The sequence below is a fragment of the Perognathus longimembris genome, chromosome 4, assembly GCF_023159225.1.
Source record: "Perognathus longimembris pacificus isolate PPM17 chromosome 4, ASM2315922v1, whole genome shotgun sequence".
NCBI lineage: Eukaryota > Metazoa > Chordata > Mammalia > Rodentia > Heteromyidae > Perognathus > Perognathus longimembris.
Window position 1 is genome coordinate 52,092,569 of NC_063164.1, and position 26,551 is coordinate 52,119,119.

General features: G+C 37.1%; 1 protein-coding gene across 1 annotated transcript in view; it reads left to right on the plus strand.

The window, feature by feature from the left end:
- The window catches only part of Mettl8 (methyltransferase 8, methylcytidine), an 88,073-nt gene that overhangs the window by 50,158 nt on the left and 11,364 nt on the right, over positions 1 to 26,551 (plus strand). Inside the window, exons 3-5 of the mRNA XM_048345255.1 lie at positions 7,038 to 7,129; positions 19,065 to 19,414; positions 22,059 to 22,108. Coding sequence (XP_048201212.1) covers positions 7,038 to 7,129; positions 19,065 to 19,414; positions 22,059 to 22,108 — 492 coding nt within the window. The remainder of the gene's footprint in view (positions 1 to 7,037; positions 7,130 to 19,064; positions 19,415 to 22,058; positions 22,109 to 26,551) is intronic.

A 26,551-nucleotide genomic window follows, 5' to 3' on the forward strand; every position in this document is an offset into this window, starting at 1 on the left:
ATTTTTATATACATAGATAAAATTCTTGTCCTGATAGCAGTGCTTATCTCATGGATAGGAATGATGACAAGAGGCAGATAAAATTCTGTATTTTATATATATTGGTGTTATTTGAATTTTAATTAAATGAAAAAAGAGAGTCTCCACCCACCCCCCCCAATTACTCGCCTATGGTGCTTTCCCCCAGCTTACCAATCTGATGATAACTTATGGATACTTTAGTGTGGACTTCAAATCCTCAACTGTTTTGAGTTTTACCAAATCTTCTTCATCTTCATGACTTCAATTCATAGCTCAGCATCTGATATATAATAGAGGTGCCAAGTTAAATATTTAATGAGGGAGGTAGAGACTGATTTCTTTCATTGTGTATAAACATCGGAAGGCGTTAGTTCTATCTGGATTTGTGTCTTATTCCTACTTTCTACTTATTCCTAAGTAGAAAACTGATTTACTACTAATAATTATCAACTCTAATATTCATTATAGCCAGAAAAGGAAGTGGGCAGACAGGACTCAGAAACCTAAATTAGCATCAGTAGTAAAAAAGAAGCTTAATTGAAGTTAGTAATATTAAAGGCAGTTAATAGCTGATTTGCCTATAGCAGCTACATTTCATCAGTTCTGAAATTCACATTTTTTTCATCAGTTAACATCTCTGAAATCATTACGCTTCTTGCAATTGGTAGCATCTTAAAATTGTAATAGGAATTTTTTCCCTTTCTTATTGGTACAGAAAATAATGGCAATTTTGATTGATAAAATAGGATAGCTTTAATTCTGAAATGTTGCAGTCTGTTTGAGCAATACAGAAGCAGAAAGAAATAGAAAGTTTGTAACACTTTCCTTTGCCATATGTCAGGGCTCGTCTATAGGATAGTTGTCATATTGTTAGAAAACCATTAAAACCTTTTGTTGGATGGATAAATGAACAAATGAGCAATGGACACAGAACCAGGAGGCAGAGCATAGCAGTTCCCACCTGTAATTCCAAGTATAGGGAAACAAAGATTGGGAGGAATTCAGATTCAGGCCAGCCACAACAAATAAAATGATAACAAGGTTCTATCTCAATAAATAAACTAGGTGGGAAATATAAGTAGGAAGATTGATGACCTTTTTAAATAGGAAGTTTAAAAGGAAATTCAGTTAATGCAATTTTGTTTGGATGGTTGTTTTTCTTCCTTTTTTGTTTCATTGTTCTTTTATCTTATCTTACTCTGGATAAACTGAGTACTCTTTTCTTGTACTGCCTTTTTAGCTATATATCTTTGCATAACTTTTTAGAGCAATAGTTCAAATGTGTTGGCCTCAGGACCACTTTATACACCTAAATACTTACGAACCTGAAAGACCTTGTGTATATGTAGATTATGCCTAGTTGTATTTTCCATATTAGAAATGAAAACTGAGTCTGGGCACCAGTGGGGGACACTTATAATCCTATCTAGTTGGGCAACATTGATGGAGAAAATTGAGATTCAAGCATTGCTCCAGCAACACGTTTGTAAGATCTCTTCTTAACCTACTCAACTGGGCATAAACACAGGACTCTATTGAGTAAAATAGTGGTTTGAAAAAAAAGGAAGGAAGAAAAGAAAGGAGAGGAGAGAGGGAGGGAAGGAAGAAAAGAGGGGAGGGAAGGTGGGAGGGAGGGAACAAAAGGCTGAGGCATGGCTCAAGTTGTAATTGCTGGCCTAGCAAGCACAGAGCCTTGAGTTCAGCTCCTCATACCACAAAAAAACATTTATTTCATAGCAATATTAAATACATTAGGGGCTAGGATTATGGACTAGTGGTAAAGTGCTTGCTTCGTATAAATACATTAGATGCTGTTTTATATATTTTGGTGAAAATATCTATATATTCCCAAAAATGTAGTGCAGAGTGTTATTGTTCTAAATGTTTGCAAGTCTTCAGTGTCTGACCCAGTGGATGAAACTGAACTTTTATGTCTGGTTCTGCATTCAGTTTTTGTGACATAATATTCAGGCTTCATTATTGAAGGAAATTTGTCCTTACACCGATATGTGCTTGTAAAAAAGAGAGTTTTTAATAAATAGTCTTTTCAGATAATTGTAGGCATTTTTCTTGGTATTACATGAAGTCTCAGTGGTGCAGATTTCTTAATTGCAATATGTAACATGAAACCATATCAACAAGCTTTTCATATTGTGCTATGTAATAGTCCAGTGGTGCACTTTGTATCTTAGATGACTATTTTCCTATGCATCATTTCATAACATTAGGTAGGCATAGGTAGTTGGAAAAAATTGGTTCTGTATTTTATGTAAATCTTCCAAATAATCGACAGATTTCATCATACATTATTTTAGAAATCATATTTGTTAATATTATCACTAATCTCATTAGGAAAATTTGTATTTGAAAACTACCAAACTTATGGTGATAAATACATTTCCCAAAATTTTAATTTTTGCTGGAAAGCCTCAGATTTATCTTTGGCAACAAATACTGTCATTTTTTTTTTAAGTGATAGGCTCATTTCATTTACTTTTGAGAAAATATGTGCCAAATAACAAACCAGAATAACTATAATTTTATCTGCAGTTGTCCTTTCAAGTAAAAAGAGCATCCCATGAAAAAGGAAAGGGTTCAGTTTACCATTCAGACACACAAAAAACAACTGGCTGTGTTTACAATTTCTGTCATATATGTGCTTATCTCAAATCATTCGTCACACTCAGCCCTAGTACTTCATACACTTTGTTTTACTTTCTGTCTTCTAACATATTTATTTGTTTAATTAATTAATTAATCATTCTTAACATATTTATTTGTTTAATTAATTATTTATTCCTCCCATTTATTTTTGGTGGTGCTAGCGATCAAACCAAGAACTCTGTGAATGTTAACCAAAGGGTCAACTTTTTTTTTTGAAGATAGGGGTCTTACTTGGTGTCCAGACTGGCTCCTGGGGTCAAGAGATTCTTCTGTTTCTCTCTGTCTCTCTCTCTCTCTGTCTCAGTGTGTGTGTGTGCGTGTGTGCGTCTGTGTGTGTGTGTGTGTATGGGCCAGTCTTGGAGCTTGAACTCAGGGCCTAGGTGCTGTCTCTGAGATTTTTTTTTCTCGCAAGGATAGTGCTCTACCATTTGAACCACAGCTCTACTTCTGGCTTTTTGCTGGTTATATAAGAATCTCATGACTTTTTTGCCAGAGCTGGCTTCAAATTGTGATCCTCATATCTCAAGCTCCTGAGTAGCTAGGATCATAAACATGAGCCATTAACAACTGGCTATAAAATGATTTTTTTTTTGCCAGTCCTGGGGCTTGAACCCAGGGCCTGAACACTGTCCTTGAGCCCCTCTGTGCTAAAGGCTAGCGCTCTACCACCTGAGCCACAGTGCTACTTCTGGCCTTTTCTTTTTATGTAGTACTGAGGAATCGAACCCACCCAGGGCTTCGTACATGCTTGGCAAACACTTTATCATTAAGCCACATTGCCAGCCCCCCTCATTGTTTTAAAGGCCAAATTTGATACATATACTTTTTTTTTTTTTTTAAATCAGTCATGGGGCTGCAACTCAGGGCCTGGGCTCTTTCCTTGAGCTATAAAAGGAATTGTTTTGAAAACCCTAGTGGCTACATTTCTCCAGCGAAACTCTGATTTTTACATCCTGATCTTCTTTTCCTGGAGATCCCAGTGTGCCCCTCCCCCATTTAAAAAAAAAAGTAAAAACAACAGTTTCTCACCTTCCAGTGGTGTGTTTAAACTAGGTCATTGTAGTACAGCTTCTCATATCTGATTATATAAATACAACTTATAGAACCAAGCTTCAGATCATCCCACGTAGAACAATTATTTACCCTCATTGTTCCCCCCAATTTCTCAGATAGTGCTGAGAATTTGGAATCACTTCATTCTTCTCTAGTACCTGTTTTTCCACAGATCATAACTCAGCCATTCTGTGTTTCCCCTTTCATGTTTCTTTGTTTCCCATTGCCAGTGCTTATTCCTGAGACTCATTACTCCTTGACTAGGGCAGTAGTCTTAACTTGTCTCTCTTTTCACCTTCCCCACTCCATTTTGTAGCTACTTAAAGTCATCTACAAATCTGTCCATTACCTTGCTTTCAATGTTACCTGCAGTGACCCAAGAGAATCAGTCAAATAGTTTTTTCCTTGCTTCTTATAGACACTGTCATATCATTGCCCATATTGTCAGCTTCTTAATGACAACAGTAATAGCCTGACCATATTCTCCCAGTCCTGGATCCAAGCCTGCCTTTCTGTTTAACCCTTCCTATTTTTTTCCCCCCCAGCTAGTATTAACTGGCTAAGCTTCCACTTGTTGGCTGCTAACCGTTATGGTCCATTGTATTGCTGTTTATTTTTTCTGTCTGCACTAGGAAAATTTACACCCTTGATGGGCCTAAATTCAATCTTAAAGCTCTCAATATTTGCACAGCTTTGATAGGAGACAATAGTCTAAAGGGTAAGAAGATAGATTTTTTTTGGTGGTACTTGGGTTTGAACTCTGGATCTTCTGTTTGGTAGGCAGGTGCTTCACCATTTTGAGCCATTATCCTTGTCCTTTTAGCTTTATGTCGTTCTTGAGTAGGGTCTCTTCTCTTTGTCTGATATGACCTAGACTTTTTAAGTTTCCTACCTTAGCAGTGATGACAGGTATGTGCCACATATATGTACAGTTATGTACATACTCAGCTTTTACTGGTTGAGATGGGGTCTTACGTACTTTTTACCCGGGCTGGACTTGAACCACAATATTCCCAGTCTCCTCCTTCCTGAATAGCTGGGATTACAGGGTGAACCACTGTACCCAGTAAGAAGGGTGAACTTTGACATGACCAAAGTTTGAATTCTGTTTCTGTCTGGCTAGTTATTAAATGTCTGTTTCCTCATATGCAAAATGAACAAGATCACAATCCCCTTTTCAGGAAAGGATCAAGTAAGACAAATACATATGAAATGTGCTTAGTACAGTGTTTGCCATGTAATAAATAATAATGGGAGTAATAATTATAGTAATTTTGATCATGTTAATAGCCGAGTTATTGTCATCATGATGCATCTCTAAGAATTTTATAATTTGGGCTGGGACTGTGGCTTAGTGGTAGAGTGCTTGCCTAGCATGCATGAAGCCCTGGTTTCCATTCCTCAGCACCACATAAAGAGAAAGGGCCAGAAGTGGTACTGTGGCTCAAGTGGTCAAGTGCTAGCCTTGAGCAAAAAGAAGCCCAGGAAAGTGCTCAGGCCCTGAGTTCAAGCCCCAGGATCAGCCAAAAGAAAAAAAAAATATATATATAATATCCCTTTTCATCATTCAGATGAGTAGAGATATCATAGATGACAGTGTTTGGGTATTCTCATAGATTTATCAGTAGGCATTTTATAAAACTTGAATAAGGAATATGTGATTTTTTTTTTTTTTGGTTTGGGGATTTTATTGTTACTCTTTTATCTGTCATGGGGCTTGAACTCAGGGCCTGGGTGCTGCCCCTGACCTCTTTTCCTCAAGGCTAGGTCTCTACCACTTTGAGGCACAGCTTCACTTTTCAATTTTCAGATGGCTAATTGGTGATAAGAGTCTTAGGACTTTCCTGCCCAAGCTGTCTTCAAACCACAATCCTGAGATCTCAGCCTCCTGAGTAGAGTAGCTAGGATTATAGGCATGAGCTACTAGTGCCCAGCATAAACTGTTTTGTTTAATGGCAACTCCTTTGGATAGGAAGATAATTTATTTTAAGTAAGAAAAAAGATTATCCCTTAAGTGAAAGCTAATCTTTTTTTTTTTTTTTTTTAACCAGTCCTGGGCCTTAGACTCAGGGCCTGAGCACTGTCCCTGGCTTCTTTTTGCTCAAGGCTAGCACTCTACCACTTGAGCCACAGCGCCACTTCTGGCTGTTTTCTTTATATGGGGTGCTGGTGAATCGAACCCAGGGCTTCATGTATACAAGGCCATATTCCCAGCCCCAAGCTAATCTGTTTTTAAATTTAAAGCATCTAATAAAAAAATCAAATCTAGGGCCCAGCATGGTGAGCAATCCTAGCTATTCAGGAGGCAGAAATCTGAGGATAGCGATTCAAGCTCATTATGGGCAAAAGTTAGCAAAATCTTACTCCAAAAACATGCTGGATATAGTGATTCATGCTGATAAATTCAATTACTTGGGCTAGGAATGTGGCTTAGCAGTAGAGTGCTTGCCTAGCAGGCATGAAGCCCTGGGTTTGATTCCTCAGTGCTACATACACAGAAAAAGCCAGAAGTGGAGCTGTAGCTCAAGAGGTAGAGTGCTAGCCTTGAGCAAAAAGAAGCCAGAGACAGTGATCAGGCCCTGAGTCCCAAGCCCCAGGACTGGCATACATATATACATACATACATACATACATACATACATACATACATACATACATACATTGAATTACTTAAAAGAACTGTAGCTAAAGGCAATCTGGAATAAAAATTATGAGATCCTATATGAAAAACCAAATGACAAGTGAAAGGACTGGACATGTGTTTCAAGTGGACTACTTGTCTAGCAAGCATGAAGCCCTGAGTTCAAAACCCTGTGTGGCAAAAAAAAGCACAAAGTAAGTACAAAATATTCTAAAATGTACATATCTCTGGCAATGGAATATTAGTATACAAGTGTTATAATATAAACATTAAAATATTACTAAAGGATGGTGGTTCATAGATTAACAAAAGAGCAAGTAAATTTAGCCTTAGAGTAAAATATGGCACTATACTAACACCCAGATAATCATGCCCCAGAGTGCTCTGGGACGTGACTTCCACAGCCATTTCCCAGCAGTGGCTGGGACTTGCAGCAAGGCCAGATTTAAACAGAAGGACCGTAGGAGTTGCAGGGTTGCATAGCACCATCAAGAGAAGCATTTGACAAAATTTATTCATTTGACATGGATTTAGTTTGTATCACTTGTGTTTGCCTTAATCTAAAATGAAAGATGGAGTCCCTAGTGGCGTTTTTTTTTTCTACCTTCTTTGATTACGAAACATATTTTATAACAATCTTTTTATTAAAAAAAAATAGGGATCACATACAATGGTCTAAAGAAGAAGAAGCAGAAGCCAGAAAAAAGGTGGAAGAAAATTCAGCTGTGCGAGTCATTCTAGAAAAGCAAGGTAGGTAACTACATATGGCTTTTGGAACCTTGCTTCTCAGTTTGACTTTCTGTTGGCTCAGTTCATGCTCAGCTCTCCTTTCCTCCTCCTTGTGTCTTTGCTTTTGTTCCTTTTGGTGGAATTCCCAGTTTTTCGAGTATAGTAGGACCTAAATTAATGAAATAAATTATGTATTCACCCTATAATTGGTCTTTTGGTAGTCATATTGCTTTTTCTGGGAGAGATACACATATGGGTGGCATTTTAAGCAAGATATGAAAATATAACTTCAAAATTTTTTCTCTTGCTCTGCTGCTTTCAGTATGCTGTTGCACATCTCACTTGCTAGGAACTTTGAACAAATTCATAAACTTTGAATGTAAAGTTATATTAAAATGCCATTTATCTTTCCAGATAAAGTTTCAATAAATTCAGAAGCACATTTTTAGAGGTTTTTGTATTTAGGTTTAATATAGGTAAGGCCTCACCAACCTTCATAAATGGCTTTTGGAAGTATTAGAGTTTGAACCCAGAGTAACCTACTTACTAGGCAGGCACTCTATTCCTAAGTCACAGTGTCCCAGCTCTTTTTTCTTTTTTAACTGATTACTTTTGAGTTTGGGTCTCACATCCTGTCCAAATGCCTATATCTGGATCATGATCCGCCTATTTGAGGATTCCTTTCATAGCTGGGACCACATGTCACCATGCCCAGCTTCTTCTGTTTAAATGGACTCACAGATTTTTCTTCCTTGTCTGTCCTGGAACTGAGAACTTCCCAATCACAGCCTCCCACATAGCTAGGATGACAGGCACACTGCATCCAGTTACACAAATGGCTTTTGGGAAATTGATGTGTGTATTACAGTGAAAGAATAAAAAAAAAAAAGACAGGTTTGAACAAGGATCTAGAGAAATAGGAGTCCTGTGCACTATTGATGGAATTGTAAAATGATATAGCCACTGTGGAAAACAATATGGAATTTTCTTTAAAAAAAATTAAATTGAACTCCCATGTAATCCATCAATTCATTTGTAGGCTAGATCCAAAAAAGCGAAAAGCAAGCTCTCAAAGCCATATTTGCATTGACCATATTCATAATAGGCAAAAGACAGAAGCAATCAAGTATACATGTTATAGAGGGAACATTTGAAGATTGTACTATTCATAAATTAATGAAAAGGCAAGTAAATTCAGCCTTAGAGTAATCATGTGCCAGAGTATTCTGGGGCCATAAATCTGGCAGCCACTTTCAAAGGGTGCCTGGGGTGTGCAACCACCTGGATAAACAACATAACATACAACATATATACTGATGGTTGCCAATGGTTGAGTGTGAGGCAGAAAGTGGATTACTTAACGGGTTTAGTGTAATAGTTTAGTGATATGGAGAGGTGTCAGAAACTTGTTTTATAACTGTGAAAATACTTAATACTGCTTAAGTATATACTTAAAAATGGTTAAGATGCTAACTTTTATATCATGCATTCTTTATCACAATTTGTCAGAAGCACACCAAAAGTAAATAAATAAGAAAAGGAAGTGGTCTGTGTCCTTCTCACTGTATAGGTGGAAACTCACAGTTACTATACCTGACTCCTGTACTCAGTGTGGGCTTTTCTACCTTATCTTTTCTTAAATTGATTTCTTTAGAACATATTGATTCCCTCCCTCCCTCCTTTCTTCCCTCCCTTCCTCCCTCCCTCCCTCTCTTCTCTTCTTCCTCCCTGCCCCCTATTTGTTTTGGTGTCAGGGCTGGGCTTGAATGAACTTGAGGTTTGGGAACTGTCTGCTTTTTTGCTCAGGGCTGGTGCTCTATCACTTGAGCCATAGCTCCACTTCTGATATTTTTGGTGGTAATTAGAGTGGTAATAAGAGACTCATGGACTTTCTTACCTTCCTGTCTTTGAATTGCCATCCTCATATCTTAGCATCCTGAGTAGCTAGGATGAAAGGCATGTGCCACCTGTACCCAGCTCTTTTTCTTTCTTTTTAAACAGTTTCCTTGAAGTATCAAAGAGTTACCAGAATTTATAAAATTTATAAATGAATTCTCACAAAGTGCAAAGAACTTTGCAAAAGTGAATTCATCTTTGTAAATAGAACTCACATGAAAAGAAAAAAAAATTACTCTAACCTAGCAGCTTCCTCATACTTCTTCTCAATGATGGAACTCCCCTCAGCTGGTCATATGTCACCAAGAGCAGGCATTATTCTAGCTTTAATACATTGATTCATTTTACTAGAACACTTTGTCTCTAGTTACTATCATTTCTTCGTCACTCTTGTGGCAATTATCATATAACCTAACAGTGGATCATAGTCAGCAAACTGCAGCCTAAAATAGGACTACAACTTGCAGCCTGTTTTTAAATTTTTAGTTTTATGAGAACACAGTATTTTTTGGCATGTTGTATGGCTGATTTTGAGCTACAAATAAGGAGTCTATTAGCTGCAGCAAAGACTGTATGCATGCCATAAAGATTGAAATGCCTATGTGACCCTTTACAGAGATTTCTCAAGATTAAAGCTAGAATTTTTTCCCTGAATGATCAGCTGTCCTGAAGCCCTAGGAGAAAATGGCATTCCTTTGTATCATTCAGCACAGTGAATATCACAAATGACTTTTGTTTTACAGTAGAGGCTGAGGTGTAAAGGTAGCTAGGGAGACTGAGCTAATGAGACAGCCTCAGCATTTAACAAGTAAAGGGGCCAGTGTTGATCTATATTGTCCTCTGGTGTCATTTGCTGTTCCTTAGTGGTAGTTCTCCTTCCTATCCTCAGTACTACTGTGTCCTGGGGGAGCACAGGAAAGAAGAGCACCTGATCCATTGTAGAACTGTTCTCTTGTCACAAACTCCAGCCACGCAGTCTCGTAGTGGAATATGGCCAAGGAGTGTCTGAGAATGCATACCAGTGGCAGTACTGCCTACAGTCCAGCCGATATTGCATTCCTTTGCAGGAGCTCTGTCACACTGTTTCTGAGGAAGTATAACTTTGCTTCTTTGCCAGCAGCTGCACAGACATATTTTCCACATTACTCAAGCTTCTTAGTGGCCACCTGGTTGTGACAGGGAGCATCAAGTCTAAACTGAATTAAAGTTATCAGACATTTTAATCCATTTCCAGGAAATTATAAATGATCTACTGCATATTTCCTGATAATATGAAAACCCAAAGATTTGTTTCACTTTCCTTTGAATATTTCTGTTCAGAATATAAATAGATGAGCAGGGCTGATAATATTCTCTTAAAGCGCTCTGTATGTGGCTGCCTATTTTGTCCTATTTATGTTAACAATGAACTTGAGTGAAGCTAATGAGAAGGTTATTTTAGGGCCTTGGAAACCGCAGTAAAGGAAAATGACAGTTCCCACAGAATCAGAGTGTGACCAAAATAGAAAGGTGGTGACTGGCCTCTCTCTATAGAAGCAGGAAAGACAGGGAGGAGAGTGTTGATGATACCATTCTGAAGCATTTGATTTGCTTATTAGTATAGCCAGTCTCTTTCTGAGGAAGTTTTGCTGGCTTCTGTGAAGGCAGAACAAAAGATTCCATTTCAAAATGACTCAAAGAAGTAGAGGCTCTGTTAGATCTTCTCACATCCTCCTGTAACACCCCTCAGCACAGTGGACTTCCTCAGTGTCAGCCTACCACTGCAGAGAGGAACACATCATCAGATGACTGTCTTCTCACACTCAAAAGGAGGTTGCATGGAGTAGCTCAGGCTACCAAAAGGGTAGCCAAGAAAGAAAACTTGTATTCTGAGGGACTGTGCTGAGTAACAGGCTGTCACAATGAGAGCCATCCAATGAAGGTTTTGCTAGGGTTCATAGCCCCGCCAGTCTGCAGAAGCTCTGAGTGAGGCTTCTGACCTGATATCCATTGTCTAATGATTGTGGGTCAAGGTGAATGGATGGTTTAAAAGCTCTGTTCCCAAACTTTTTGAGAACCCCAAAGAAGCTCTGACCTGGCTCTTTGACCAGTGCTTCTGCTGACCACCACCTTTTCCTCTAGAGTCCTAGGTTTCTGAGAGAGCCAATTTTCTGCCCTCACAAGATTATCATTTATACAGCTGGAGCACTGTTTATGAGCCTATCTTACTACATTAATGCCACCAGGAGGAAATACTGGTTATTCTCCCTGAGCTGGCCAACTCTGGTACATGTCTTTTGATCTCTGTGTCATACTCTCCTAACACTCTAGCTCCCATTTCTCATCTATTGTCTCAGCTGTTGGTGAGAACTAGAGCCAGGAAACACCCTCACAATCTGAAAAATCTTATGCATTACAAACAGTCCTTTTCCATAGGATAGTTCATGTCTTTTCTGTAACTAAAATGTATAGCATCTAGCTTCTTTCAATTACATTGCCCAAATGAATAATTTTTTGATTCCACGTTTCCCTTTCATAATTACTTTCCAATTTTATTATAGTTCATATTTCTTTTTAAAAGCAGGTTAATTCCCAGAAATGAGAAAGATACATTCAGCAGTTTTGGAGTTAACATGATTATGTTTTATAATTTTCTAAAAAGATCTCCAATGTGTTATATCTCAGCTGGCTATGTAGCAAATGTAATGGGTTTTTAAAACCTAATAACAAAAGCAGCTGCTATTTCCATTTAAAAATATCCTTGTAAATAACTGCCTACCTAGGGTAAGTTACCTACATCAAGCAGAATAACAAGAATATCACTGTACCTAACCTGATTCATACTTTACCACTAAAGAGGGGGAAAAATAGAGTAGCTAGAAGTTTTGTGCTAAAAAATAGAGTATTTTTTATCAGATGGCTTTAATCTGTTTAAAATTTCATGTAGTGCTTTCAAAAATACACTTTTAATTTTGTAATTTTAAGTTTTCTTTTATTAGACAATGAACTTCAGTGACATGTGGAAATTTCCAACTTTGAGAGCTTAGGTATTTGCGTAATTGATGTGCAAAAATAACTTTAAATTGCTTTTTTTTACATGGCAACTTTGAATAAATTTTCATAATTCATATTAATCATATCATATATGCCAGATACATAAATGGTTTAATTTAGTTTTTTAGTTATGCCACTTAGAGTGATTTAGATGAATTCTGAACATTTAAGTATAGTTAATATGCCATATTCCTTTTTCCCCTCAGCAATATTGAATTTAATAAGTGAATAATTGAGAAGTTGCTTCATCTGGCTGTGCTTAAACAGATCACTATATCCCTTTTATTGTCATCAGCACAGAGCAATTAACTCTGGCCAGTTGGCAACTTGGGACAGCAAAAAGAACAAAAAAAAAATTCCTCTTAAGAAAATGTATAGTAAACTCACTCTCTCCTTTTTTGGATATAAAAACAGATCAAATGCCACCACAGATCACAATTTTAAGACAAAAAAACAACTCCAAGCCCTGTAATTGCACTGATCTTAATGGTTCAAAATGTTAGGTGGTTATTCCCCTATCTATCTCTGATTTTCTTTGTTAGAGAAGGGGTATTGTGATTCAGGAGTTGGAATTTATACAGTTGTAACCAGTGAACAAATCTATTCTTTTGTTTAAGTCAGTCTGGCCTGAAAGGATTACTCAATGAACCCCTTTGACATCATCAAAATGAATACAGATACAGTCTAGCTAGACAACCAACAATTAGGCCTCAGTGGACTATGAAGAAGTGGACTCCAAGAAGGAGTGCAAGGACCAGAAATTAAGAGGTGCAAGGAAAAGTAGAAAGAGAAAGTAAGAGTAGAGAGATGAGAGGAATGAAAAGAACAGAAGGATGATAATTAACATCTTAATCAGAGAAAGGAAAAAGAAGAAAAAATTTAAAAAATGAGAAAAGACAAAAAATATAAACATTGGTAATAATTAGTATATATCTAGGAGAGTCCTAACAGATGATCACAATAGCTCAATAGCTATGTACATATGATCATGTAAGATGATGCTAAGCGAAATGAACTCTAAAGTATGTAAACAAGCGATTTATCATTGTTGTTATTTTTAACACACTGTGTGAAATTATTTCTTGTTTTCCTTTTGTTTATCTTCCATTTTAGACCCTGTTGTCCCTGTAGTACCCATTTTAGTACCCTGGGTATTATATATATGTTTATCTGAATCAGGGAAGTGAAGGGGAACATTAAAATGATGAGACAAAGGGTAAAAGGTGAACCGGTGCAACAGCAATACAAGATAATATGTTGTAAACCAGCTGTACAACCAGGGGAGGGGATTGGAGGTGTGGGAGGGGGGAGGAAAATGAGGGAGGAGATATAACAAATTTGACAAAAAATGTACTCATTACCATATGTATGTAACTGTAACCCCTCTGTAATCACCTTGACAATAAAATTTTTAAATGAAAAGAAAATTATGATTTATAGACCTGTTAAATAATTAATTGGAGAAGACTAAGTGCAGATCTCGCCACACCATACTCTTATCATTATTGACCTAAACTTGTGACTAGTTAACAGCAGACTGAGACTGGGGTTTTCACTAATACCTCCTCCAGTTCCTTAGTTAGCTTATACTTTTGCAGATAAAGAAAGGAAATCAGAGCTGGGAATATAGCTTACTGGTCGAGTGCTTGCCTTGTATACATGAAGGTCTGGGTTTGATTCCTCAGCACCACATATATAGAAAAGGCCAGAAGTGGCACTGTGGCTCAAGTGGTAGAGTGCTAGCATTGAGCAAAAAGAAGCCAGGGATAGTGCCTAGGCCCTGAGTTCAAGCCCCAGGACTGGCAAAAAAAATAAAAAAGGAAATAACACACTAAATGTATTTGTTGTCTCATGCTCATAATTATGATGAGTTTGATTAGACTTATGTGGGGGGCTCAACATCGGTCATACATTCCTTGGAACTATGGAGATGCTGGCCTTGACTAGAGACATTGCTGAAACCACAGCTTTATAAAGCCAAACATAGTGGGATGCTAGTGGTTTAGGTGTATATTAACTACTCAGGATGCTGATATATGGAGAATTGAAGCCAGTCAAAAAGTTTGCTAGACTCTATGTCTAAAATAACCAGCAAAAAGTAGGACTAGAGGCATAACTCAAGTGATAGAGCACCATCCTAGCAAGTGCAAGCTCCTGAGTACAAACCCTAGTACTAACAAGCAAACAACAAAGAAGCAAAATACATACAAGATCAAGATGATTAATGTATAGTATATATGAATATATATATAATGTATAGTATATATGAAATACCATGGTGAAGCTCCTTTGTAGGCTTCATGTAACTAGTTAGTACTTGCAATTCACATGTACTTTTAACAGAAATTAATATTAGGATGTAGGTACTAGTGGGAAGGCCATCGAGAGGGTGAAAGAAGGTGAACATGGTTAGAAACAACCCTTTATGCACATGTATGAAAGTTTTGTTGAGCTTAGTTTTGGTGGGGGAGATGAAGAAGAAAGAATAATGCAGGGAGGGAGAAGAGGGGATGAGGAGAGGGGAAGGAAGGAATAGAGGGGGAGGGAAAGAAAGAGAAGGAAGATATTGTAGATATTTCATCATAACTTCACACAGCTCATATGTGGTACAACTCAATAGTATCTAATTAATTCTGTATTTCTAATTTGTTTCAGTGATGCCAATCAACATTATTTTTACAATTTGATTGTACTGATTGTAAAGTCACACTGAGGTTTTCATTTCGACTTGATGCTTCCAAATTGAGAGAAAAGTAAGAATCAGAAAAACAGATTTTGCTTCAGAAATACCTTGGAGAGGATTCATATGGACCTGGTGTTAGGAAGATGTTGTAGCGTCATGCTTATGCATCATGTGCTTCAGAGTTTCACAGAGTTGGAGCCTAAGTCCTGGTCTGCTCTTTCTAGCCAAGTGACTCAGGGGTGGGGTCGGGTGGATTTTATCCCATCTAAGCCTGAGTTTCTTTACCTGTAGCACTGTGTACCTGAGAGATCTTGCTACCCACAACTTACTAGGAGAGAGACCCCACCACACCCACACATACCCACACTTTACCAAAAGGGACTCCCACCCCCCCCATTTGGAGTGGTGAAACCAGAGAGAGAAGCTGAAACTAAGGGTAAACAGCAGAATGTATTCAATGACCAAGGAACAGAGAAGTGGCAGTCTTAGCCCATGGGTGGGGAGGGTAAGAGAAATGAAGAGGAGGAGAAGAGACTTATGGTGGGGACAACAGAGGACAATGTGGGTATGACTATGATTAAAATATGTCCTATGCATGTGAAAATGTTACAGTAAACCCATTTTGTACAATTGATACATGATAATCAAAAGGAAATGAAAGGGAGAAATTTTCAGGTCTTTTGTTGGAATGAGCGGATCTTTCTCACAGCTCAAGCAACACTGTTTTTATGGTCTGGAATGTATGTACTGTCTTGGTGATGGTAAGTGTGCCGTTTAGTAGGGTTTAGATTATAATGAAGTCAGAAGTTGCCTGGCAGCCATCTTAGATCCAACAGTTTCAGCTGCCTGCCTGAAGAGGAACTTCTGGCTTTCAGGCATCCCATCTTCATGGATAAACAAGCTAGGTAGAAATTCAGCTAGATCAGGTAAGCAATATACAGGGCAACTGTATTATTAGTATTAAATAGCAAAAAATACAACGAAGCATTTGACATAATGTCTGATACATAAATACACAATGTGTGATGTTATTTTTAATACTCCTATAGATATAATGATTTATATAATTTTATGATTTTTCCCTCCTGTTTTTCAGTGGGAAATTCTTAAAATATGGCCAGATGTATTGACAAAATTTGACTGTTGGGGGCTGGGGATATGGCCTAGTGGCAAGAGTGCCTGCCTCGTATACATGAGGCCCAGGGTTCAATTCCCCAGCACCACATATACAGAAAACGTCCAGAAGTGGCGCTGTGGCTCAAGTGGCAGAGTGCTAGCCTTGAGCAAAAAGAAGCCAGGGACAGTGCTCAGGCCCTGAGTCCAAGCCCCAGGACTGGCCAAAAAAAAAAATTTTTTTTTGACTGTTGTCTTCTAATGGTAGTCCACACTGGCCTCAAACTTCTGCTTAGCCTCTGTCAAGTCCTTTTGATGAAGATTTTATGTACTAGGGTTAAATTTAAATACTGACAAGTTTGCTATCTGAACCAAATTATAGTGACATCACTACAGATTGATTTTCTTTATAAACTTTAAAAAGTAAAGCAGTAGTAAAGGCTCAAGCAGTCTTGTCTAAGTGTGCAGTTTATAGAACTGGTAAGGTTTGTTCTCCATAAATTTGTGGAGTTTAATAGGAAAATACATAGACTGTCTAAATATTCTAATTTGGCTGCCTCATAAAGGAAATCTAACCAGGTCAATGGAGAATTCAGCTAAGATTCTATCTTTATAGACACAAAATAGAACTTCAAAAATAGAACTCAGTGAATCATTGCTTTTAGTCCAATTTTTCATCTGGTTTTTATAAATAAATACAAATTAATTTTAGAGTTATCTCAGTGTCTTTCCTATTGTGTGAATGTTTTTTGGTTAAGATTTTTGTCCTTTATTTTAAAATTGCTATATAAGGTTTCCCTGTTTTGACCTATAGTGATTTACTCACTTATTCCCATAGTGCTTGGCATTGGAGTTATTTCTCACTTATTCCTATTATAAATATCATGCACATATTTTCAGCATGCTACTCCCAGGCACTCCCTACTTCACCGCAGTTAATTCCTAGGGGAATACATCTGCAAATTAATCAAGGCATAGTATTAAATTCTAGTTACTGTTTAATTAGGCTTATATTTACTTCACACATAGTGAAGCCCAAATGCTAGAAGATTTGACTAAATGTAGGTCTTCTTAGCTTTAAATGTAGGACTTCTGGCTGCTTTTTATTAGGTAGGAAAAAACTGTACCTTCATGGAGTGAGTTTCAAAGAGACTTTTTAAGGTAAAGAAAGAAAAGAAGGCTTAAGAAGACCCTTGGGAAATTTGGAAGCTTTCTAATTTCTCCTGAGTCTAATTTCCAGAACGTTGTTTTGCTTTCTTGCAGAGTACCAAGTGCACTCCCATTGTTAAAAGTAGGCTAACACTGTTTTCAAGATAAATATGCACCTTTACATTAACCATAAATAGACTTCCTTCCCTTAATGCAAATGTGAGCATGTTTTAGACTTAAAGTCATATTATTTTTTTGTTATTGTTATAGAGATCTACTATCATTTCCAAGACCTGAAGCAGAGATGAGAATTTCAGTCCTTATGGCAGATTTTTTTTGTTTTTTGTTTTTGTTTTGTTTTTGCTAGTCCTGGGGCTTTGACTCAGGGCCTGAGCACTGTCTCAGGCTTTTTGTTGTTGTTCAAGGCTAGCACTCAGCCACTTGAGCCACAGCGCCACTTCTGGCCTGTGTGTGTGTGTGTGTGTGTGTGTGTGTGTGTGTGTGTGTGTGTGAAGCACTCTTGCCACTAGGCCATATTCCTAGCCCCTTATGGCAGTCTGGATGCCACGTACAATTCAGCTTTGATGGCAAGGAAGTCTCATGGCTAGATGGGCAGAGCTTCATGGTACATGACCATAAAGCTGAAATGGAAAAAAGAAAAGGAAACTCTAAGATAATCCTCACTACAGGCAATTATCCAGAGGGTCATGGTTTCTTTCAAATTATGAAGGAAGTGAGTCCTTTAGTTTTAGTGTAACTTATTTTGGAACAGATAATAAATCCGCATAGATCAAAATTCAAATAAAAATTCTTCAAATTATGCTCTCAGCCATGCCATTCCCCTCCTTATTCAAGTAATTATGCAACTATCCATCCAGAGGTATTTTGTACCTATTCAAGGTTGTAAACTTACACATATACTTTTAGATCTCTGTATGTACATACACATGGTTTTTCTTCTCTTCCTACTTCCTCTTTTCTTTCTCTTTTTTACTGAATGGTTGCATAATGTTTACATGTCTTGATTTTTCTCCTCAATCCTCATTCTGGAAATTATTCTATATCCATTAGAAAGTTTTTGCACTTTTGAAATGTGATGTGTCACCAGCTTGGGCTACATAGTGAGACCCTGCCTCACACCACCATCATCAACAAAATGATTTGTCTGCATTGGACAAAGTAATAATCGAATGGATTAAGCCTAGGGATTAGCCTTTTCTATAGTAGAAGTCAAAAAATGTTTTTTTAGGATAGATAAGAAGTGAATTACTTTATTAATGTAAGAGGAAGAAGGCTAAGAATTTCCTGACGCTTAGAGACCACTGCCCTAACCCTGGCCACTTGGTCCTGAGTCAACATCACAAAGTATCTGTCTAAGAAAGCATCAGTATTTCTCTTGAAGGCTTCAAGGTTGGAGATATCAGAAGGATGTGATGACTTATGGGATAGTCTATAGACTCGGGAGTTAGAAAATGTGATCTGGCTCCATGATAATTGAGGCTGTAGGACCTTGGGCAAGTGAGCTCAGGGCCTTTTTTGCAAAGCAAGACCATGAGGTTATAGAGTATTTAACAAAACTGTTAGCTCTAAAATTGTGTGATGCATATTGAACAGCTTCCATTCTGATCACCATTTGTCATATTAAAACTTTTGCAGCAAGACATAGTGGTACATGTCTGTATTTCCAGATACTGAGTAGGCAGAGGCAGGAGGATCATGACTCTGAGTAGAGACAAAAAAATGAGATGTTCTCTTTAAAGATCATTGATAAAAATGTGTTAAGATGTCAAGATTAGACTGTAGAAAGTAGTTTACAATCATATTCCTCACAAAAATCGATTACTATTAAAATAAGTAAAGACTTACATATGGGGTTAGGACTATCTCATATACTGACATTTTGAAGGAAATTAAATATTACACATTGTAGTGTAAACTTTTACTTAGTATGATTATTATAATATTAAAGGTATTAAATAGCAAAATAACTATCAATAAATAATATATTTAACAGTTGCCAAAACAGTAGCTGATGATAAATATTCTTTATAGCAAATAAGTCCTTTTGTCTTTTCCTTTTAGTTAAGTATGAAAGTGAAGCAAGCAAATATTGGGACACATTTTATAAAATTCATAAGAATAAGTTTTTCAAGAATCGTAATTGGCTGTTGAGGGAATTTCCTGAAATCCTTCCAGTTGATCAAAGAATTGAAGAGAAGGTAGAAGAGTTACCATGGGATCATGTGAAGACCAATGCTGCAGATTTCTCAAGAAAACAAGAACAAAAAAAACATCTCAAGAAAAATGTTTTATCAGATAATCAAAGCCAACCAAGGTCTGATTTTTTCAACGTGGAGCCTGAAGAAGCCAGAAAAGGACCTCAGAAGACTGAAGTGTTTCCTGGTAGCAATGCCACTTTCAGAATACTAGAGGTATGTGTTCAAAAGCCAAGGGTGTACACTAACACTTTTAAATATATAGGCTCTATTATTTTATTAGTGATGCAGGTTGTTTAGGTGAAAAAAGTCAGAATACTTTAGTAGTTAAGGGAGATAGATAGATCGATCGATCGATCGATAGATAGATAGATAGATAGATAGATAGATAGATAGATAGATAGATAGATAGATCTATATAGCTCTTTTTGCTCAAGACTAACACTCTACCACTTGAGCCACAGCTCCGCTTCCAACTTTTTAGTGGTTAATTGGAGTTAAGAGTCTCATATACTTTCCCTGCCTGGGCTAATTCCAAATTGTGATCCTCGGATCTACCCTGAGTAGCTAGGATTACAGGCCTGAGACACTAGCACCAAGTGGGATGTGTGTGTGTGTGTGTGTGTGTGTGTGTGTGTGTGTATGTGTGTATTTGTGTGTGTATTCAATCAAGTTTTACCTTTGTGCCTTTTTTTTTCAAATTTTTATTATCAAACTGATGTACAGAGAGGTTACAGTTTCATACGTTAGGCATTGGATACATTTCTTGTACTGTTTGTTACCTTGTCCCTCATCCTTTGTGCCTTTAATTGCATTTTTGTTGCATTTTTTTCTTTTAACTTGTTTTGATTTCTAATTTGAGGGGAGTTTTAAGTAGTGGTAAAGTTTTGGCATTAATCCCTACTCTCAGTAATTACCCCTTTTATAAGTAAGTAGAAGTAAGTGAAATGTATAATTTAACATAATGCAGTGTAGATCTCAGTTTTCTATTTGTGAAACTAAGCCCTATCTTTTATTATAAAAGTAATATATATTGATTACATAGAATTTGCCATTAGAAAACTAAAGAAAAATAAAAGAAATAAAAGTAAAATCCACAATACCATAAGCAGATGTTAACCACTGTTAGCATTTTACTTATATCCTTTTATGTATACTGTACATACACTTGGTTTTGATTCAATCTATTATTATATCATAAATGGTTTTCTCTATCTTCTCCAGAGTGAGCTGGGAATGTAGCTTAGCTGTAGAGTGCTTACCTAGCATACATGAAGCCCTGGGTTTGTTTCTTTGGCACCACATAAACAGGAAAAGCCAGAAGTGGCGCTGTGGTTCAAGTGGTAGAATGCTAGCCTTGAGCAAAAAGAAGCCAGGGACAGTGTTCAGCCCCCGAGTTTAAACCCCAGGACTGGCCAAAAATCAAACAAACAAAAATTCTCCAGAGAGCTGGAGGTATGACTTAGCAATTGAGTTGCTGCTTCGCATGTGTGAGGCCTTGAGTTAAAAAATCCCAAACTGCAAAAATATATTATTTTTATAAATATTTTTATTGCAGAAAAAGACTTTGCTATGCAAACAACTTCAATTTTACTTATCTACTTTCATACTACTGGGCATTTGTTTTTAGGTTTTCTGCAGCAAATGGGTATAAGTTTTAGTTGCATTTTCTTATACTATTATGTTACATTTACTAGATTATAATTTATTATTTAAAAATAATACTTTTAAAACATTGCTGAGTTACTTTCTAAGAAGCTGTGGCTGGTGGCTCACACATATCATCCTAGCTACTCAGGAAGTTGAAATCTGTGGGTCGTAATTTGAGGCCAATCTGAGCAGGAAATCCATGAGATGCTTGTCTCTTATTAACTAGCAAAAAACCAGAAGTAGAGTTGTAAATTAAGTGGTAGAACACCAGTCTTGAACAGAAAATGCAGAGATAGCACCTAGGCCCCGAGTTCAAGTCCCAGGAACTATACTAAAAATAAAGTTTATACTAATACCAGTTCCATAAAAGTTTATGTCTATCTCACTGTACCCTCTTTGATTGAAATACTCTATTTTGGAGATTTTCTCCTTTGTTAGACAAAGATTATACCTTGCTCTATTTTCACCATTTTGATTACTAAGTTTGTTGCATAGTTTTGCAAGTGTTAGAAAGTCATCTGTACTTTTTTTTTTTTTTTGTCATTTGTAGGGCTTGAATTCTGGGCCTAGGCCTGACCCTGATCTCTTAAGCTCAAGGCAAGTGCCCTACCACTTGAGCCACAGTGTCACTTTCTGTTCTCTGGTGGTTAATTGGAGATACAAGCCTCACAGACTTTCCTGCCTGAGCTGGCTTTGAATCGTGATCCTCATATCTCAGCCTCCTGAGTAGCTAGGATTACAGGTGTGAGCCACTGGTGCCCAGCTCCTTTGCTTTTTTAATGAATCCTGCCCTTCATCGTATTTATTGCAGATGGTTGGGTTATTTTTCCCCCCACAGCATGGTAGTCACCTTTCAATTTGATTTATTTTAAAATTTTTAATTTTATTGTCAAGGTGTTATATAGAGGGGTTACAGTTACATACATAAGGCAATGAGTACATTTCTTGTCATCCTTGTTACCTGTTCCCTCATTTTTCTCCTATTTTCCCTTCCCCCTCAATTTGATTTATTTTCAACTTTGTTGTACACAAGTTTTAAATGTTTCCATAGTTAAGGTTTTCAGTAGTATTCTTGTACTTTATTTTACTGTCTTTGAATATAGAAAGCTCTATCATATCCAGATGTCCTGTTAACTTGCTGCTTTTCTTCATAGAAAACATAATGAAAATTCAACGCATTCATGATATTTGTTTGTTCTGTTGATTTTAGGTTGGCTGTGGTGCTGGGAGCAGTGTTTTTCCAATTCTGAACACCTTGCAGTGAGTTTTAAGAATTTTTTCCTCCAGAACATTACATATTTATAGGATGTTGAGAAATTTTGGGAATATATTGTCCTGTATAGCTACTGATGTTCTTAATTCTTATATCAGCAATGAATAAAGCAAATTTCAAAAGGGGTTTCTTAGTAACTAGTTTCTCATGAGCTGGGAATCACTCTTAAATGGTGTTTCACAGCCATGGGCTATACACTTATGGGCTTGAATTAATGCTTGTGTTTGTGTGGATGAGAGAACAAGAAAGGGAACAAGAAATTTTATCCTTTCACTAAGCTAAGACAGTCACCTCAGATATTATTTATTCCTCTGGGAGGCTTGATGTCATTTTACACAGAGAATTAAGTTTAAAGTTTATGCCTTAATCTTGTTCTCATTTGTCATCATTTCTGGAGCAACGTTCTGTGTAAGCCTTTCACATGTCACACCATTGTATCTAGGCTTGAGATTGTTTGGAAGTAGCAGCAACTAACTCCACACTCAAAAAGAAAAATGGATGAGGCTAGAGATGCTTGCCGACCCACCCTTCCTGTTCACCATTTCACCTCAGTGTCTGAGGATGTCTATGATGAGGAAGACACACCTTATTAAACTCTCCAAACACTTCATACCTGTGCTAGTCTGTCATGTTCTTTTTTTTTAAATGGAAGTTTACACAATAGCTTTCCACAATAAAATCAGGATAAGCACAGTGTAGAACATTTCTGTTAGAGGAAGGAGGAGTTCACCCATCATCCTCGTCTTCTGAAATGTGGCCACTGACAGAATTTTCATTTTGCATGCATGTTTTTTCCTGTAACAATGTGATCTTTTAAACTTTTTATTATAAAAATGTAAATGCATTTGACAAAGCAAAGAGTAGTACAATGAATATGCATAAATCTAGCACCTTTATTCAACCATTATTAACATAATGCCAACACCATGACACTTCACCTTCTATTATTCAAGAGGCATTTCCAAAAATCAGGACAGTCTCTAACACTTTAATAAATCCAACATAACAAATAGTAATTCTTCAAGAGCATCTAATGACCAGTTAAAATGGCCATGTGTAGGTGATACTGGTAAACTTACAGTTCTGAATGGCCTTTCTCTTTTCTATTTTTTATCTTTGTTTTCTCTTTTGCAGTTTCTGCACTGAAATTTTCTGCTCCCTTTTACCACATTGCCAGATTCCTTCACCCCAGTGATATCTGAACTTATAATATTCATAGATACATTACACTGGAATTGATTAGTTATTGCTTACCATGTCATTTTATTTCTTGTTTCTTTTGCCATTTTTATATTCCTAATATTTTATTATAATCAGGTTGCCCAACAGTTCAATACAGATAGTTAGAAGTGAGTAGTTTCTTGACTGTTTAACTCTGATTTCCTACTAGTTAGTTGTACTTTTTCCTGTCTATTTCTCCCTCAAACTAATTATTGCAAGCTCTTACTTCCTCATTTCTGACTCTCTAGTTGGCTGCATCTTCCTTTGCTTCATATCCATGTTTTAGGTATTATGGTAGCTCCATAGCCTATGATAATAAATTCCATCTTTAAAAGCCAACCAGTGATCTGCCCTCCAAAGGAAACATTAGGGATTTTTCCCCACCTAGGAAATTGTTTCATTACTTTTGGAGAGAATAGGATTAATGTTTTACATTTTCAGAATATCTTACCATAATTATACCTCTGGAATGGAGAGGTCAGATCATTTTCCAAGGATCATTTAATGCCTAAGCCCCCTGCCAAGAGAGTGCTTGCTGGTATGATGGTAGTAGTGATACTTACACCTGCTTCCTGGGAGAAGAGCCAAGGCAGTCAGCTGATTTTACAGAAAGGTTCTGGAAAGTCATTGGGTGGTCATAAGACTTTTACTTGGGATGCTGATGCAGTAGGAATTGCATCTCAGAGGTCATGCTGCCACCTTGGTTGGAAACATGGCAAATGACACATGCTTTCTTTTAGCTCTTAGACTGTTTTCTATCTGGTAGGTTTCAGTAACTACCCCAAGTAGTCTTCAGAGATTTTATAGTGTGCTAGATGTACTAGGATAGAGGGCCATGTTAGTTTTAAAGTTCTGGGAAGGCACAGGCAGATCGATCACAATAATACAACAACAATAATATCAACAACCATTAATAGAAATGACATTTATTAAGCACTTGCTCTTGACTCAGTTACTTTTCTAGAAAATGTACTGTATGCATCCATTCAGCCCTCATAACTACTTTAGATGCCACATTTATCTCACTTTTAAAGATGAAAAATTAAGTAACTGTCTTTTGGTACATAAATAGATGGTAGAACTAAGAGTCAAACCTTTGGCAGTCTGGTTACAGAGCCAGCTTACCATTAGACCAAGTTACATTGTATACAGCTGAGAGCTGAGTGTTAACTGAGAACATTTCTAACACTTACCACTCGGTAGAATACAAGTCTGATACCATAGGAAGCAACAGGGATATATAAGGTACCATCTTAATTTCTATTCCATATGCTTACTTTCTGTTGAATTTGTTAAATGTTATAGAATTCTCATATTGCCAAACCATGTTTTAGACTCCATTTTAACTAATTAATTAATTTTTATAGTTTGAGGATTTTGAGATGAGGTCTCACTGTGTTACCCAAACTAATCTATGGCTTCTACTTTCTTTCTTTTTTTTTTTTTTTTTTTTTTTTTTTGCCAGTCCTGGGCCTTGGGCTCTGAGCCTGAGCACTGTCCCTGGCTTCTTTTTGCTCAAGGCTAGCACTCTGCCACTTGAGCCACAGCGCCACTTCTGGCCGTTTTCTATATATGTGGTGCTAGGGAATCGAACCCAGGGCGTCATGTATACAAGGCAAGCACTCTTGCCACTAGGCCATATTCCCAGCCCTCTACTTTCTGAGTGTTGGGATTATAAGTGTCTGGCACCATTCCTGGCAAAATTGTTTTCTTTCATGAGACAAATGAAAAAATCAGTTCAATTGTTAACTTTGATTTGGTACTGGTAAACCAAATTCTACTCATCATATGTTAACTTCTGTGATCAGATCTTAACTTGAGTATAAACCTCTAGAGCCACAGAATGAATTAATTATGTGTGACCATTACTATTCATCGGTGAGTAGCCTTTAGAGTTGTAATCTGAGCTTGTGCTAAATGTTGCCAAATTCATGTGTATGCTTATTTATATTCAACATTTATTTAAAAGTTTGCCCTATTTGAAATGCTTCTTAAATCAAATTTTGAAGTCTCAATATTGTGGGGTTTTTAAACTTTTATTTTTATTTTCAAGGTCTTATTTTTTCACTTTATTATTATTAAACAGTTGTAAAAAGGAGTAAGAATGTCATAAGTCAGGTTGTGCATATAGTGCTTGGTCAGTGTCACCTCTTCCTTCGTTCTCTTCCATTTTATGTCTTAAAGCTCATCTTTATGTCCTACCACAAACTAGTATGGGTTCTCAGGTTCAGCTCTGCTTCTTGTCCCTGGTAGATGCCTCTAATCTCTAAACCCTTAGACCATTTCTTCTCACTGAATGATGCAGTCCTCCTCCTGACAATTTTTTTTAGACTTTAGAGTACTGTCCTTCTGCACATCCCTAAAAAAGTTGTATAAAACTAGACCTGTCCCAAACAAAACCATAAAATACTCAATAACCAGGACCACACTTATACTTAGGAGTGTTGTTTACTGACAAACTGACCATACTAGCCACATGATGCGAAGGTCACTTGAAATCAGCACATAGAGTATGAGCAGGAAGGGTATATGCCTACACAAATAGCCACAAGCTATCCATTGTTACTAAATTTCCAGTAAAGACCAAGTGGAGAGTGAATAAATCCAAAGGCCAATTAGTGGGTGTTTTTTAGACCTACTGCTTATATGCCACTACAAAAACCTGTGTGTTTCTTGGATGGTAATGTGGCTTAGTGGTAGAGTGCTTGCCTAGCATGTTTGAAGCCCTAGATTTGATATCTCAATACCACATAAACAGAAAAATCCAGAAGTAGTGCTGTGGCTTAAGTGGCAGAATCCTAGCCTTGAGCAAATAAAGCTCAGGGACAGTGCCTAGGCCCTGAGTTCAAGCCCCAGGACTGGCAAAAAAAAAAAAAAAAAGTATGTTTCTTTTCCATTTCTCCATCAAGTCATCAGTCTCTGAGAGACTCAAGAGCCAAATGAGTTGTTCAGAAAGGAAGAATAATGAAGGGGAAGAGGCCTGAGAGTTCCTGGAGAAGGATAAAAATTGGCTGATCTCAGGAGAGCTACAGAATAAAGCAATATGAAAGGGTGAAATTGTAGATTTCCCTTGCAGGATCAGATGAGAAATATGGACGATAGGCCCAAGCAATAGGAGTTAAGTTACCCTGTCATTAATAAGTATTTTAGGCAGTGCTTGTTGAGAAGCAACATGAAGTATCTATGAACCAGTATAGAAATTGTAAGCT